We start from the raw sequence: 13,379 nt of genomic DNA, 5'->3' as shown, positions 1-13,379 counted from the left end.
TTAGCAAAGTAGAATTAATTCAGGTTTTTTTTAATCTCAAATAATCTAAATCTGGAAACCTGTCTGTACATTTCTGGGATTTTTTTTATTTTGTACATGTTCATGCAGCACAGTACATGCAAAACATGCAAAACACACCTGGTGATGCCCATCCCTGATGTGAAGGAGCAGTGATGATCAGAGGTAAGGCACACATGCTCAGTGACTGTCACACGCAGGGGATCAGGACTTCATACCTCAGGCAACAGTTTGGGGCTGTGTGCAAGGGCGTTGCAATAGCCATAGCAACTGCTATGGGGCCCTCCGGCCCTGGAGATGAGGGGGCCCAGGTTGTACTTGATGTGTTCACTATTTACTTTCCTTAGTTTCTCCACCCACTGACTTTGTCTCTTAGCCCAAGGACTATACACAGTGTACATTGCACGGGAATGTAAATTGGCCAATATCCATGGGGTGTGAGCAGGTGGCATTCCTCAAGAGTGCCCAGTTCTGAGGGCATCACGAAAATTTTGCTACGGGGCCCCATAATTTCTAGTTACGCCACTGGCTTTGTGACACACAGATGGGCACAACAGTGCATTCTGTTGCTATGGAGGGGGAGCAGAGACAACAGTGCGGCACATGACACAATAGCATCCAGAGGGTGGGCTAAAGAGAGCAACAATGTACTCGGCCAAGATGACACAGGACTCTGAATCTTTTGTTGATCCGAGATCACCTAGCGACCAATATATCCAAGAAATGTAAGAAGTGGCATAAAGATATTGACTAGTGCGATATAAATACCATATAAACATCAGTAAATTTCAAAAATAGAAAAAGTTTATTAATACAAATAACACCTAGATTAATTAAAAACACATGGGATGGCCACCCCACCATGCAACCATCTAGATCCACGCACACCAGGTGCACCACTCACACTAGCCACTGATAAGGGTCTAATGCTACGTACACACATGCGACAACGATCGTTCGTTAAGAACGACGAACGAACTTTTAATTGATGAAAGAACGACCTAAGTAAAGGTAGTTTTAAAACGTGTGTAACGATCTGATCGTTAGAACGAACGTTACATCACAGAAAGCAACTATTGCGCCTGCGCATAAAAATGAGAAGTTTCAGGGAGAAATAGTGAAATGCGCATGTCAAGCCTAGTACGAACGATCGTTTCCAACGATGTACTACTTTTGCAAACGATCGTCGTTGGTTAAAATCCGCCGAGACAGAACTTTCTTTTGTAGCGATTTGGCTCGTTCGTCGTTTGCCTTAATAGTCGGTGGTTCGTTTTTTGTAACGATCGTCGTTGGTAAAGATCGGGGAACGATCGTTACAAACGACTATAGTCGCATGTGTGTACGCACCTTTAGAGTAGAGCCAAGGAAATCCGGCAGAGAATCAAAGTTCTAATATGCTGCATGCAAAGCTTGATAAATGATGCAAAGCTGGCAAACAGATGCACTGCCAAATTGAATAGAAGAATCACCAATCCTTACGGACTCACACCAGTATGAACAGCAGAAGCAGCATCACAGTGTTAGTCAAGCAAGCAAAGTCCATGAAGAGCAACAGGTATAGTGGCTAGATCTCACCAGTTCGTCGCTGCGGGGTCCTGATTGTCATGCTCAGCATCAACAAACCTCATGAAGACGGTAAGTGTTCATCAAGGACCCATCTCTGACCAGTGGTGTATAACTGTGGTAGTACACGGGCAGCGTGGCATCCCTTGGATCGATCCTGACAGCCCGATGCGCAGCGGGCGGGCAGGCAGCCCGGTGGTATAGGCCTAGGATATCCGTAGGTGTTGCAGGATGGCGTGGCGTCCCATGCAGCGAGACGTATGCCGTTCCCGACAGTTTCGCCGGCTTTCGGCTTCTAGCGACCAATACCTGTGAGTTCCAGGAATTTTTGTTTTTTGATCCGAGTCTGCCAGCAATCTACAATCTACAACATGCCAGATTAACCTCCTTAGCAGTAACCCCCGAGTCAAGCTCGGGCTGGAAATCCGCAGCTCAGTAACCCCAAGTTTGACTCGTGGAAGCCGCCGAGAAGTATGGAGAGACAGTGCAGCGTGGCGGTGCTTCAACTCACCTCCATCAAGGTCCAGACGCTAGCAGCCATTCTTCTTCCAGTCTTTCAATCCCTCTGGTGAGATCGCTGCCTGTCGTCATGATGACAGACGGCAATCTCACTATAGGGGTAGAGCGCCAGAATTGCAGCGCTGGATCCAGGGGAGGTAAGTGTTGGGCTGGTGCAGATCTATGCAGTGGTAGATTTTTTTTCCTGCTTTCAGGAAGTAATCATATTGTTAGGGAGGTTAATCCACTTCTGGTCAATTCTGGACATTTGTTCAACTGAAAAAGTGATGGGGCACCATGGTTACTCCTCATACATACGATTGACAGCCGTTGCCCAAATGATGAAAAAAAAGGTACAACAACATGAAAAGATGATCATCGTCTATGTAAACCAATCCATCCTAGCAAATCCAATCAGACGATAATCTGTGGTAGTCGTTCATATCGGACTATGGTAAACAATTGTCCCCTTTGTAAACCTTGCTTGTGGGTAGTTACATACTTCCGGGTCCTTTCAGCTTCTGCTAATGACTATCATTGCATTCAAAGTGTTATGTTGCCACCATATAGTTCGGGGGGGGGGGGGGGGGACTATGGGGCTCGCCAAGGGCGCTAGGCTGCCTGCATAGACACCACAAAAACCGTCCTGATGCCTAATGTTGGTTCGCACAGAAATCAGTTAAAATTACAATCGTGTGGCATCAATCCTCGGCAGAGGAATATGGCATGGTGTATGGGCACGTTGCGATTACAAAAGCTGTAACGCGATGAATGCAGAGATGGATAAACTGTTTATTGATGCTGTTTCTCCTGTTTTGTAGGACCGCATATGCTAGGTACACAAAATGCAATCTCCCATCAAATCGAAGGTTTGAGTTGCTCATTTTCGATATATCCGATCTTCTCCCGATCAATAACAGAATCAATTTTCAAATCACTACTGCAGAAAGTAATTCCCGTCATTGATCGGGAGCAGGTCGGACATGTTGTAAATTATCAATCTGATCCATTGATCTGACGTGAAATTGCATTGTGCGGTACGCACTAGGTACTAGCATTATGCCTGGTACACAACTTGCAGATCCGATCAGTTTTCCAATCAACTTTGCACAAAAGTGATCAGAAAATCAATAAAAAAAAAAATCAGAAACCCGATTGGACCTGTCAGAAATTATTGATTTGAGCTGATGATCTACTGGGAAATTGCATGGTGTGTACCTAACATTATACCGCTACTCTGATATTAAATGAAGACTGTCCCACTTCCTACTTCAATTCCTGTATGTTCTCTGTATGTGCCAAAAACAATTCTGGGCACGACCCAGATGTGCTTGGATAATAAAGGTGCCATCTAATGATACAATATTGATTGTACAATTTTATCAAATCTATGAAGTAGGGAATCTTAGGGCCCAATCACACTTGCTGATCGCGAAACGCTAGCGTTTTTGCTGGCGTTTTGCTATGGCGATTTTGCGCGATTAAAATGAAAAAATTGCCATTCAAACTTGGTGATTTTTCGCACTTCTTTAGCACTGAAATGCAATCGCCGGGAAATCGCCTGAAAATGGTGCAGGCTACACGTTTGCGCTTTTGGGCGATTGGCGGCAAATTGCCCAAGTAAAAACGGGCCCATAGGGTTTCATTACACTAGCACTTTTAAAAAGCGCTAGCGTTTGAGCGTTTTGCCGAAATCGCGGCAAAGAATGGGCCCTTAGTGACTATACACTGAATATTATTTAGATAATCCTTTAGGAAATTCCTCATAGTACATAGAAGTGGTAAGATTGTACAAAATTGTATCATTAGTGTGCACCTTTTAAAGAGGACCTGAACTCTTGCACAGGACACAAGGAAAACATAGCAGAATTGCACCCTGTATATATTTAAAGAGTTTAGCCTGTGTATAATTTCCCACTTATTTGTGTCTAATCGCTAGTTGTAATTTGATCCCTCCCCGTGTCACAAGACTGCCTATGGCAGATAAGCCCATTTGAAAGCACAGGCTGTAAATGAATCAGGAAGTAGAAACTGTGCAGATTTATTTTAGGATTTGTATCAGCTGTAACAAAGAATTTTTCTTTGTTTAAAGGTTATTATGCAGTCGTGTATCTTTTAGAGCAGAGAGGAGTTCTGAGTTTAGGTCCACTTTAAACTGATTCCGAACAGCTCCACTATTTGTGAACTAGAATGACCCCTGGGGTAAGCAGCAGATGGTGCAGGTAGCCCAGTGACCTCTCACCCCCATGCCTCCCAATGCCTGCAGCTCAGCACTGCACACAAGAGGCTCAGTAGCAGCAGCAGCAGATAATCAATGAGTAGTGTACACTATCTGTTCTCTGCCACCTTTGCCCACTGATATGTGACGTCAATCCCTCTCAAGGTCCAGCGATCCACCAATAGCAATCTCTCGCCACAGGGAGGCTTGTCTTGCACTCTTTCCCCTGATTGGCTCGACTGCCTGTCCTTCAATCCAGCGGCTCACCCCTATGCCTGTCAGGTGCCGCTAGCCCCGCCCTTTTTCCTTCCTTATAAGGCTTAGAGCGGGTTATTCTTAAAGGAACCGTAGCAGCACGCCTCCTTTTCGTGTGCTGGCTCAGCGGCTTGCTGTGTGATCTCCCGGCTCTGCAACATGTCTGACAAGCTGAACTACAAAGTTGGTAAGGCTCGCGGCCCCTCGGAGTGCCCACTGGATGCCTCATGATCTGCGGGGTCCTTCAGGCTGTCAGTTTGCTGCAGCTGCTTTGCTAATAAAGCTTATCTGAGATCACATGGAGCTGTAGTGTATGGCTGCAGCATGGTGTGGGAGCTGCTGTAATGCTGCTCTGGACTACAACTCCCAGCATGCTCCAGGGAGGCTCCAGGAGATAAATGTTGCACAGTTGATTTTGCTGAGATGAGTGCCCAATCAGATTTTCTGGCATATCGATTGACTTCCATAGAAGTTGAACATGTCGATTGACTTCCATAGAAGTGAACGAAAAATTGATTGGGACATGTTGGAAACAATTGATCTGGCAGGAAATCTGCCAGAAAATGTAATCTTGTGTACAAGGCTAGGTAAACACAATTCAATTTCCCATCTGATCGATGGGTAGTCTGTGAGGGCCAGTGCACACCAAAAAGCGAGAGCGTAATCGCAAACGCTTAGAGCTTTTTGAAGTGATTTTCCTAGGTAATTCTAGGCATGTGCCTAGTGATTTTTCTAATCATGCCTACAGTTGTTTGGAGTATTTTTTTTTTTTTTTTTTTTTTTTTTTTGTTACAGTACAGCTGTAACTGAACAGCTTCTGTATGCTTGGAAAATCACTCTGATCTAGCACTTTTCAGAGCGATTTTCCACTTTCCTATACTTAACAGTGAGGCTGAATCTCCTCAGAAATTGACAAAAAGGCTGCAGGACTCTTTGTTTGCGTGTGGGGAAAAAAAGCTCATCGCTTTGGTGTCATCCATTCCATTAAAATACATTAGCCAAGCGCCTTTCAAAGCAATGGCGTTTTTAAAAGCGCTCTTGGAGCCTGGAGATAGTGTGCGTACATATCCACATTGCTCCTGATTGAGAATTGTTTTTTTTTTCCCGCTTCCATGATCACTTTGCAAAATTGATCCTGTTATTGATTGGGAGCAGATAGGACATGTCAGATGTAATCATGGGATCCCATCAATTGCACAGGAAAATGCATTGTGTGCACTTAGTGTAAACAAGCACCACTGCTGACTGGAGTCATGTATCACTTTATTTTTTTCCTAAATCAAAAGTGAAAACACTTTATTCTTGTCTTGACCTGATAGTTGATGATCATCTCAGGTGAAAGTCTAGCAGACCTGGGGACAAAAATAAAGATTTTGGTACCTATTGAACATCCATATGGCTGTGACGAGACCTTTGTGGCAAATGCTTCATAAAGTTGTGCAAATGGGTTAGTGTTGTGCAATTACACTTTAAAGATTAGGTGTGCTTTGTTTGCTGGCTATATGTAGATCTGATCAATAACGTGAAATTGTTCACACAGAAGGATAAGTTCCGGTACTTATCCGTTAGCCGGGCGCATCCGGCAGGTGGCGCTAATTACTATTCCCCCCCCTCCAGGCCGACATGGATAGTAGGGAAAGCTGTAACTCTGGTGGAGTTTTGTCGCCACCTAGTGGATGCGCCCGGCTAACGGATAAGTACCTAAGTTCCTGTAGTTTCAAGTGTTGTGTGTTCATATTACTCTCTCAAGTCCGTCTACCCCCCCCCCCAAAAAAAAACACCCGAAACACTGGTTGGATTAAACTGCCTTTAGCCTGCTGCAGGACATTCTATGGAATCGACCGCTCAAATTGATTCTATCAAATCTATAGATCGATTTTGATCTGACAGGATGGAAAATCTAGGTCGATCTGCTGCTCTCAGATCGATGGCCCATAAAGTTGCATTGGATCTAATGGTCCAATAATGCATTTAGATGTCCAATGGATTTAATTCTGAAATTGTTCCTAGTGTGCGGCACACATCAGATTCGACTTGACAGGCATCTGGCAGAAAATCTATCTGATGGTCGAATCTGCTGCAAATCTATAAGTGTATGGCCACCTTTCGGTTGTTAGAGATGGTCACTAGATGCTGATAACTGGTTTGCTTTGGTTTGTTATGCAAATTTCGTGGCTTGAATTGGGCCAGTCAGATGCCCTTCCTAGTGATTTGGACTGGCCTGTTAACGAGCGGCATACAGTTTAATTTAAAATTATTTGTATCTCATTGACAAACTTGACTTGTGAACCAGAGACGAAGCACCCTCATGTATTTTACCATATATATCAGTGGGAACATTAGAGAAAACGCCTACCCTGCTCTGTTTCATCCTTCACTGCTCAGCCTGCTTATCAGCCCTGATAAAATCCCCGACTGAGCAGTGAGTCTGGCTTTCCTCAGGAATCAATATAGCGGAGTCTGTCTTCTCTGGTGCATTTTCAAGCCCAAGACTGCCCCCTTCTGGCTCTGCTATAATGACTCAGCTATAATGATTCCTCAGCAAATCCAGACTGAATGCTCAGTTGGGGATTTTATCCGGGCTGATAACAGGCCGGCTGAGCAGTGAAGAATGAAACAGAGCAGGGTAGGCGGTTTCTCGAATGTTCCCACTGATATATATGGTTAAATACATGAGGGTGCTATGTCTCTGGTTCACTTTATTCATTGTACTTTGCAAAGTGCTTACAAAAACATGAATGCTTTATAATCATGCCTGGTAATTGCAGAATAAAATGTTCTTCTATGCTCAGTACATTGATATTGCATGTGATGGGCATACTGACGCAGTGAACGTTCTGCGCATGCGCTGTTCATTCTGGGACGGGTGTGCGGATTGGCTGCCCATGGCACAACTCCCAGCTGGGTCGCACAGCTAGTGGAGCCGCCAGTGGGAGAACGGAGGGTCCCAGAAGATGCTGAGGGACCTCACAGGTGTTGGGCGGCTGGAGGAAGCCCCAGGGAAGTTCATTTATTCAATTTTTGAGCTGTTCAAGGTCCAGAAAATTAACCTGAGGATTTTTCTTTTTTATTATGCATTGAAATGGTGCTGAGCTTTTTGGCAGATTGCTTGAGCTGAGCAATGGCCGAGAGCATTATTCTCCCGTCACACCTGCTTCGTTAGCCCTTCGTCCCCTTGCATAGCAGCAGAACACGTTGCTAGGCTGCAGGCTACCGATGCATCTGTACAGGCTCAGACCAGCCATGTCACCTGTGGGATCAGGTCCCAATCCCAGCGGGGCGACACATATCTAGCGTGTGTGCTGGCTTTTAGGCCTCTTCTCCACAGGAGGCTGAAGGTTGTGAATTCTCCACCTCTCAGCTGTTTCTCTGCACCAGGCGCTTGCTAGGGCTGGGTATGGATATTCAAAAGGCAGCCCCACTATGGAGTCTATATAGATGTGACCTGTTTTGCCTGTCTATGTCCCCCTCATCTGTGACTAATCTTAAATGTAATTTGATCCCTCAGCTCTTTCCGCTCAGGAATTTCTTCTGCCATGGCAGAGCAGCTAATTTGTAAACACTGGATGTTAACAATGTCTGCTTCCATGAAAGCAGGGAGTAGACACACTGCAGACTTATTTCAGTATTTGTATCAGCTGTACCAAAGAAATATTTTATTTTTAAAGGTTATGCTGCTGTGTATGTTTTAGAGTAGAGAGGAATTTTGAGTTCTGGTCCGCCTTAACAGCATCAGTCTCTCAGTGTATATGTGTATGCACCTCACCTGTCTCTCTGAAGACCTCACAATGTATTTTGTTTTGGTTTTGTTATACACTTTTTTTCTCCTTACTAGATACTCTAACCTCACCCCCTCCTCCCCCCCCCCCCAAAAAAAAAACCTAGGTCAAAGCCTACTCTGCATACAGTTTTGTAGTAATGCAAAGAATGGCCAGAGAAGGATGACAAAGCAGTAATGTAGCAAGCAGTTGCACATGCTCCTTGCTCCTGATGTAATCACTGCTCTATAGAGCGTGGTGCTGCTAGCTCAGCACTCTAGGGGTGTCTGGGAATTGTAGTTTCCTAGGCATCCAGCTGTTTGTACCTCATTCACGTGCAAAACTACAATTCCCAGAATGCTGCCCACCCGGTTCTTTCCATGAGCTGCCACATGCTCTAAGTAGAGTTGTCAGCTGCCCTAGAGCACAAACCGATCTGAGTAGTGTACCTGGTAACCTTTGTTACACAAACAGATTAGCTCCACTGTAGTGTACTGTTCTTGTATAAGGCTCCGGTGTTCTGTTTCTTATATAAGGCTTTGTCCTGTGCTGACACGCCTCACGTTATTCAATTTGTTTGCATCTTTTTTTTTTTATATATTCAAAAGATGTATCTGGAGGTTGGCATTCAAAGTTTGAATTCTAGAAACCCAAAAAAGGAAATCGGGAGCACCATTATAGTGTAGTATTCCAGAGAATGGGATAACTGGTACAAGAAATGCTACACACACACACACACACACACACACACACACACACACACACACACACACACACACACACACACACACACACACACACACACACACACACACACACACACACACACACACACACACACACACACACACACACACACACACACACACACACACACACACACACACACACACACACACACACACACACACACACGTTAGCACTGTGGATGCCCGGTTCAAATCCCAGCCAGGGCACTATCTGCACAGAGTTTGTATATGTGTCTGTTTCCTTTTAGGCAATCTGGTTTCCTCCCACATCCTAAAAACCTAGATAAGTTAATTGGCTTCTCCCCAAATTGGCCCTAGACTATGATGCATGCACTACATAATACATAGACATATGACTATGGTAGGGACTAGCTTGTGAGCCCCTCTGAGGGACAGTTGAGTGACAAGACAATATACTCTGTACAGCACTGCTGAAGAATGTTGGTGCTATATAAATATATAGGAATCCACTTCGCAGTATGGTGGGTGGCACTCCGGGGAAAATAAAACCCGCTAGATCTAATATAGCAGGGAAGGCCCCTAGCTATGTGTAACAAACTCAGATAAGTAGGAGGAGGAACCCCCAAAAAGCTGAACAGCTTAGAAGCCATGTGAAATGATCGATGTTACCTCAGTAGAGTTAGAGTAAGAATTATTATACAAAGTTTATTCAATTATCAATTTTATGTACCAGAATAAAGGTCTGTACAAATGCTAAATTAAAGTTGGTGCACACAAGCCAGCAATGTCGCTTAAACGCTACCCAGCAAAAAAAAGGCAAATAGTTTAAACGATTGTTCACATACCAATATTCCAAAAGATTTTGTCGTTCGGATCTAGTAAGCAAAAGTGACATTTCACACCTAAAGTTCCAGCATTTCAGAGAATCTTTAGCGACAAGGCTGTTTGCTTGCCCCCCCCAACGTCCCTACTCCTCCCTTTGTAGCAGGGGTGTCACACTTCAATGTATAGTTTCTCCCCCCCCCCCCCCCCCTTATACAGTTCTTGGTGTCTAGTGGTCCCTTCCGCCTTACTCCCTTCTCTATACAGTCCCCAAATCCCCCGACTACAGTTCCCTGGTGTTTAATGCTTTCTGCCCTATGGCTTCCATGGTGGTCTAGAGTGAGCCACACATGATGCAAAGTGGGGGGCCAACCTTGATGGGCCTGCGTAGCAGCAGTTGTGTTGCTAACCTTCTAGTGTGCAGCCTTGTGAGTGGAGTTTGTGAGGTAGAAATTTGTAAGTTGGCACTGTTTTGGCATACATTATGTTCACAGTAGGTCTCTACTGGATACTGATGGAGGGATCACACTGGTGGATTTGAAGGAAAATTAGAACAGAGCTGCGTATCCATTCTGTGCTCATGAATTGGTACGTTGCCAAGGGCAAACAGCCTCCTATTCCTATACGCTGGTAGTATCAGTGCTTGGATATCAGAATTGCATTATGATTCATTATGTTAGCTCAGCAGCTATACCGTACTGCCTGCGAGAAGCGTCTCAGTTCTCCTCCATTAAATCTCTGTTTTTGCCTTGCAGCTGACATCTCCCTGGCGGAGTGGGGCAGAAAAGCCATTGAAATTGCAGAGAATGAAATGCCTGGGCTGATGAAGATGCGGGAGATGTACGCGGAGAGCAAGCCGCTGAAGGGAGCCCGTATTGCTGGTTGTCTGCACATGACTCTGCAGACAGCTGTGCTTATCGAGACTCTCACAGCACTGGGAGCTGAGGTAATCCCACCCCTTCTTCAGGAAGGATCTTCCCACTAATGCTTTCAATTCATTATTTAAGCTGACATAACCTACAGGTGTGGCCGTCACACCACTTCTACCCTGATGGCTACTGAATAACCTGCCGATAAGCTGACCATTGATTTTGTAGCCTTGCAGAGTATGGAGATATACTAAGACTCTGTAACAAAATGTTCATCCTTATTTCTTCTATCCTATAAGTTCCTATACCTGTTCTAATGTGCTCTAACTGCAGCCTTTCCTAGTTGCACAGTGGCTGTAAAATCTTTGTTATATGATCTAATCTTCTCTCCTCTGTCGGGTTCAGGGAGTCAGGCTGGAATGTGCTGTGCTGCTTGTGATTGGATAGAAGCTATACACACCCTCTCCATGCCCCCTGCACACTCTGTATGACTCACACACTGAGCTACTCCTTTTCTTGTTTTGTAAACCCTGCATAAAAATGGCAATTACAAGCCAGGACTGCAGCAGGGAGTGGCAGAATCGGCACAGAGGGACCCAGGAGAACATAATGAATGGTATGCTTTTTATTTTAAGAATTTTAGAGTACAGATTCTCTAATGGGAACCAAGCACCATTTTTTTTTTTCTTTTTTTTTTTTTCTTGGTTTCTAATAGCTATAGGAGCTGCCATGTCTCGCGCCCTTTTATCCACAGGAAAGGTGTGAAGACAGAATCTGTGGCTTCTTTAAACTCTTTGAAGCATAGTGTCCTATGTACCAATCCTCCCTGTTGATAAAAGCTTTTTGTCTGCTCTCTGCTAATGGGTGCAATAAAGTAATTACAGCAGTCCTTATCTGCCTGAAATTTCTGGGGTGGGGAAGGCAGTGGGAGTAGTCAACTGACTAATATGGCACAGAGTTTGCATGTTTGATTCGCTTACCAGAGGATGCAGGATCTGAAGCTACCTCCCTGCTATTCCTGCAGGAGTTGGCCCACGCAAAATGCTTTGCATCTCAACAGGGGTGCTGTGTGTAGGCCTCCTTGTACCTCCAAGAAATGAAGGGCAGCACAGACACCCCCTCCCCCCTCCCCGCCCCCCCGGGGCAGTTGCGGCACTGTGGGGGGGGGGGGGGGGGAAGAAGAGTGAGGCTCTAAAAATGGTGCTTTGTTCACTTTGACACCTGGCCGATGCGTTAATGGTGCAGTGCCGCATTGCGTGGCATCGTACAAAATTTCAATTACCCATTTATGCTGCCTGGACATGATCCTCATGTCCATGTGGGTGCTGCACGCTTTGGCCCCACGCCGCCTCCCAGTAGCCCAGAGATTAATGAATGGGAACGAGAGAGAGAGAATATCAAATAAAATGTAATATTGGCGCCATACACTGTGATGGGCTCAAAATTTAAATGGTGTAATAACCGAGACAAATGAGCACATAAAATACATAGGTTTTAATTCTGGTAGCATATGTTTATTATTATAAAAATATTGTTTTGTTTGTTTGTTTGTTTGTTTTTTTTTTTTTTAAGCTATAATGGCCGAAAACTGAGAAATATTTAAAGAACATTTTTTTTTTCTCCCATAATTTCTTACTTTTCCTGTGAAAGTGCATTTAGAAACAAATAATTCTTAGCAAAATGAACCACCCAAAGAAAGCCTTATTGGTGGCGGAAACAAGATATAGATCAATTCATTGTGATTAATAGTGATAAAGTCAAGGGCGTAGGGCCCGTGGTCGCAGCGGTCGCCTCGGCGACCGGGCCCGGCTCCTGAGGAGGCGGGGGAGGGGCCCGGGGGGCCCATCTCCGTTTGGAGGGCCATGCGCCCGTTCGCGCTGGTAGGAGGGAGCCGCAGCCGCGGGGAGGGCAGCCCGACCTCTTCCTCCCTTCCTCTCCCCGGGGCCCCCCCTCAGATGCAGAGTAAGCGGCTAACGGAAGCGCTATAGGCAGAACTCACCTCCGTCCCTGGTTCCAATCGCCGCTGATCTCCTCTCTGGCTGGCTCTGCATAGATGTTGTTACACACGCAGCTTCCGGCTAAACAGGAAGCTGCGTGTGTAAGCATCTATGCAGAGCCAGCCAGAGAGGAGATCAGCGGCGATTGGAACCAGGGACGGAGGTGAGTTCTGCCTATAGCGCTTCCGTTAGCCGCTTACTCTGCATCTGAGGGGGGGGGGGGGGCCCCGGGGAGAGGAAGGGAGGGAGAGGTCGGGCTGCCCTCCCCGCGGCTGCGGCCCCCCCTCCATTATGGGGACGGGCAGCTACCTAATCTATCCTGGGGGGCAGCTACCTAATCTATCCTGGGGGGCAGCTACCTAATCTATCCTGGGGGGCAGCTACCTAATCTATCCTGGGGGGCACCTACCTAATCTAATCTATCCTGGGGGGCACCTACCTAATCTAACCTATCCTGGGGGGCACCTACCTAATCTAACCTATCCTGGGGGGCACCTACCTAATCTATCCTGGGGGGCAGCTACCTAATCTAACCTAATCCTGGGGGGCAGCTACCTAATCTAACCTAATCCTGGGGGGCAGCTACCTAATCTAACCTATACTGGGGGGCACCTACCTAATCTATCCTGGGGGCACCTACCTAATCTATCCTGGGGGCAGCTACCTCATCT

General features: G+C 45.8%; 1 protein-coding gene across 1 annotated transcript in view; it reads left to right on the top strand.

Annotated features, from left to right (window-relative positions):
• The first annotated feature begins 4,632 nt into the window (after positions 1–4,632).
• Positions 4,633–13,379, top strand: part of AHCY (adenosylhomocysteinase) — a 30,245-nt gene continuing 21,498 nt past the window's right edge. The window contains exons 1-2 of the mRNA XM_068264159.1: positions 4,633–4,739; positions 10,598–10,788. Of these exons, the coding sequence (XP_068120260.1) occupies positions 4,712–4,739; positions 10,598–10,788 (219 nt within the window). The 5' untranslated portion in view covers positions 4,633–4,711. The remainder of the gene's footprint in view (positions 4,740–10,597; positions 10,789–13,379) is intronic.

This window comes from Hyperolius riggenbachi, chromosome 12 (assembly GCF_040937935.1).
Source record: "Hyperolius riggenbachi isolate aHypRig1 chromosome 12, aHypRig1.pri, whole genome shotgun sequence".
Taxonomy (NCBI): domain Eukaryota; kingdom Metazoa; phylum Chordata; class Amphibia; order Anura; family Hyperoliidae; genus Hyperolius; species Hyperolius riggenbachi.
This window is presented reverse-complemented; position numbering and strand designations above follow the sequence as displayed.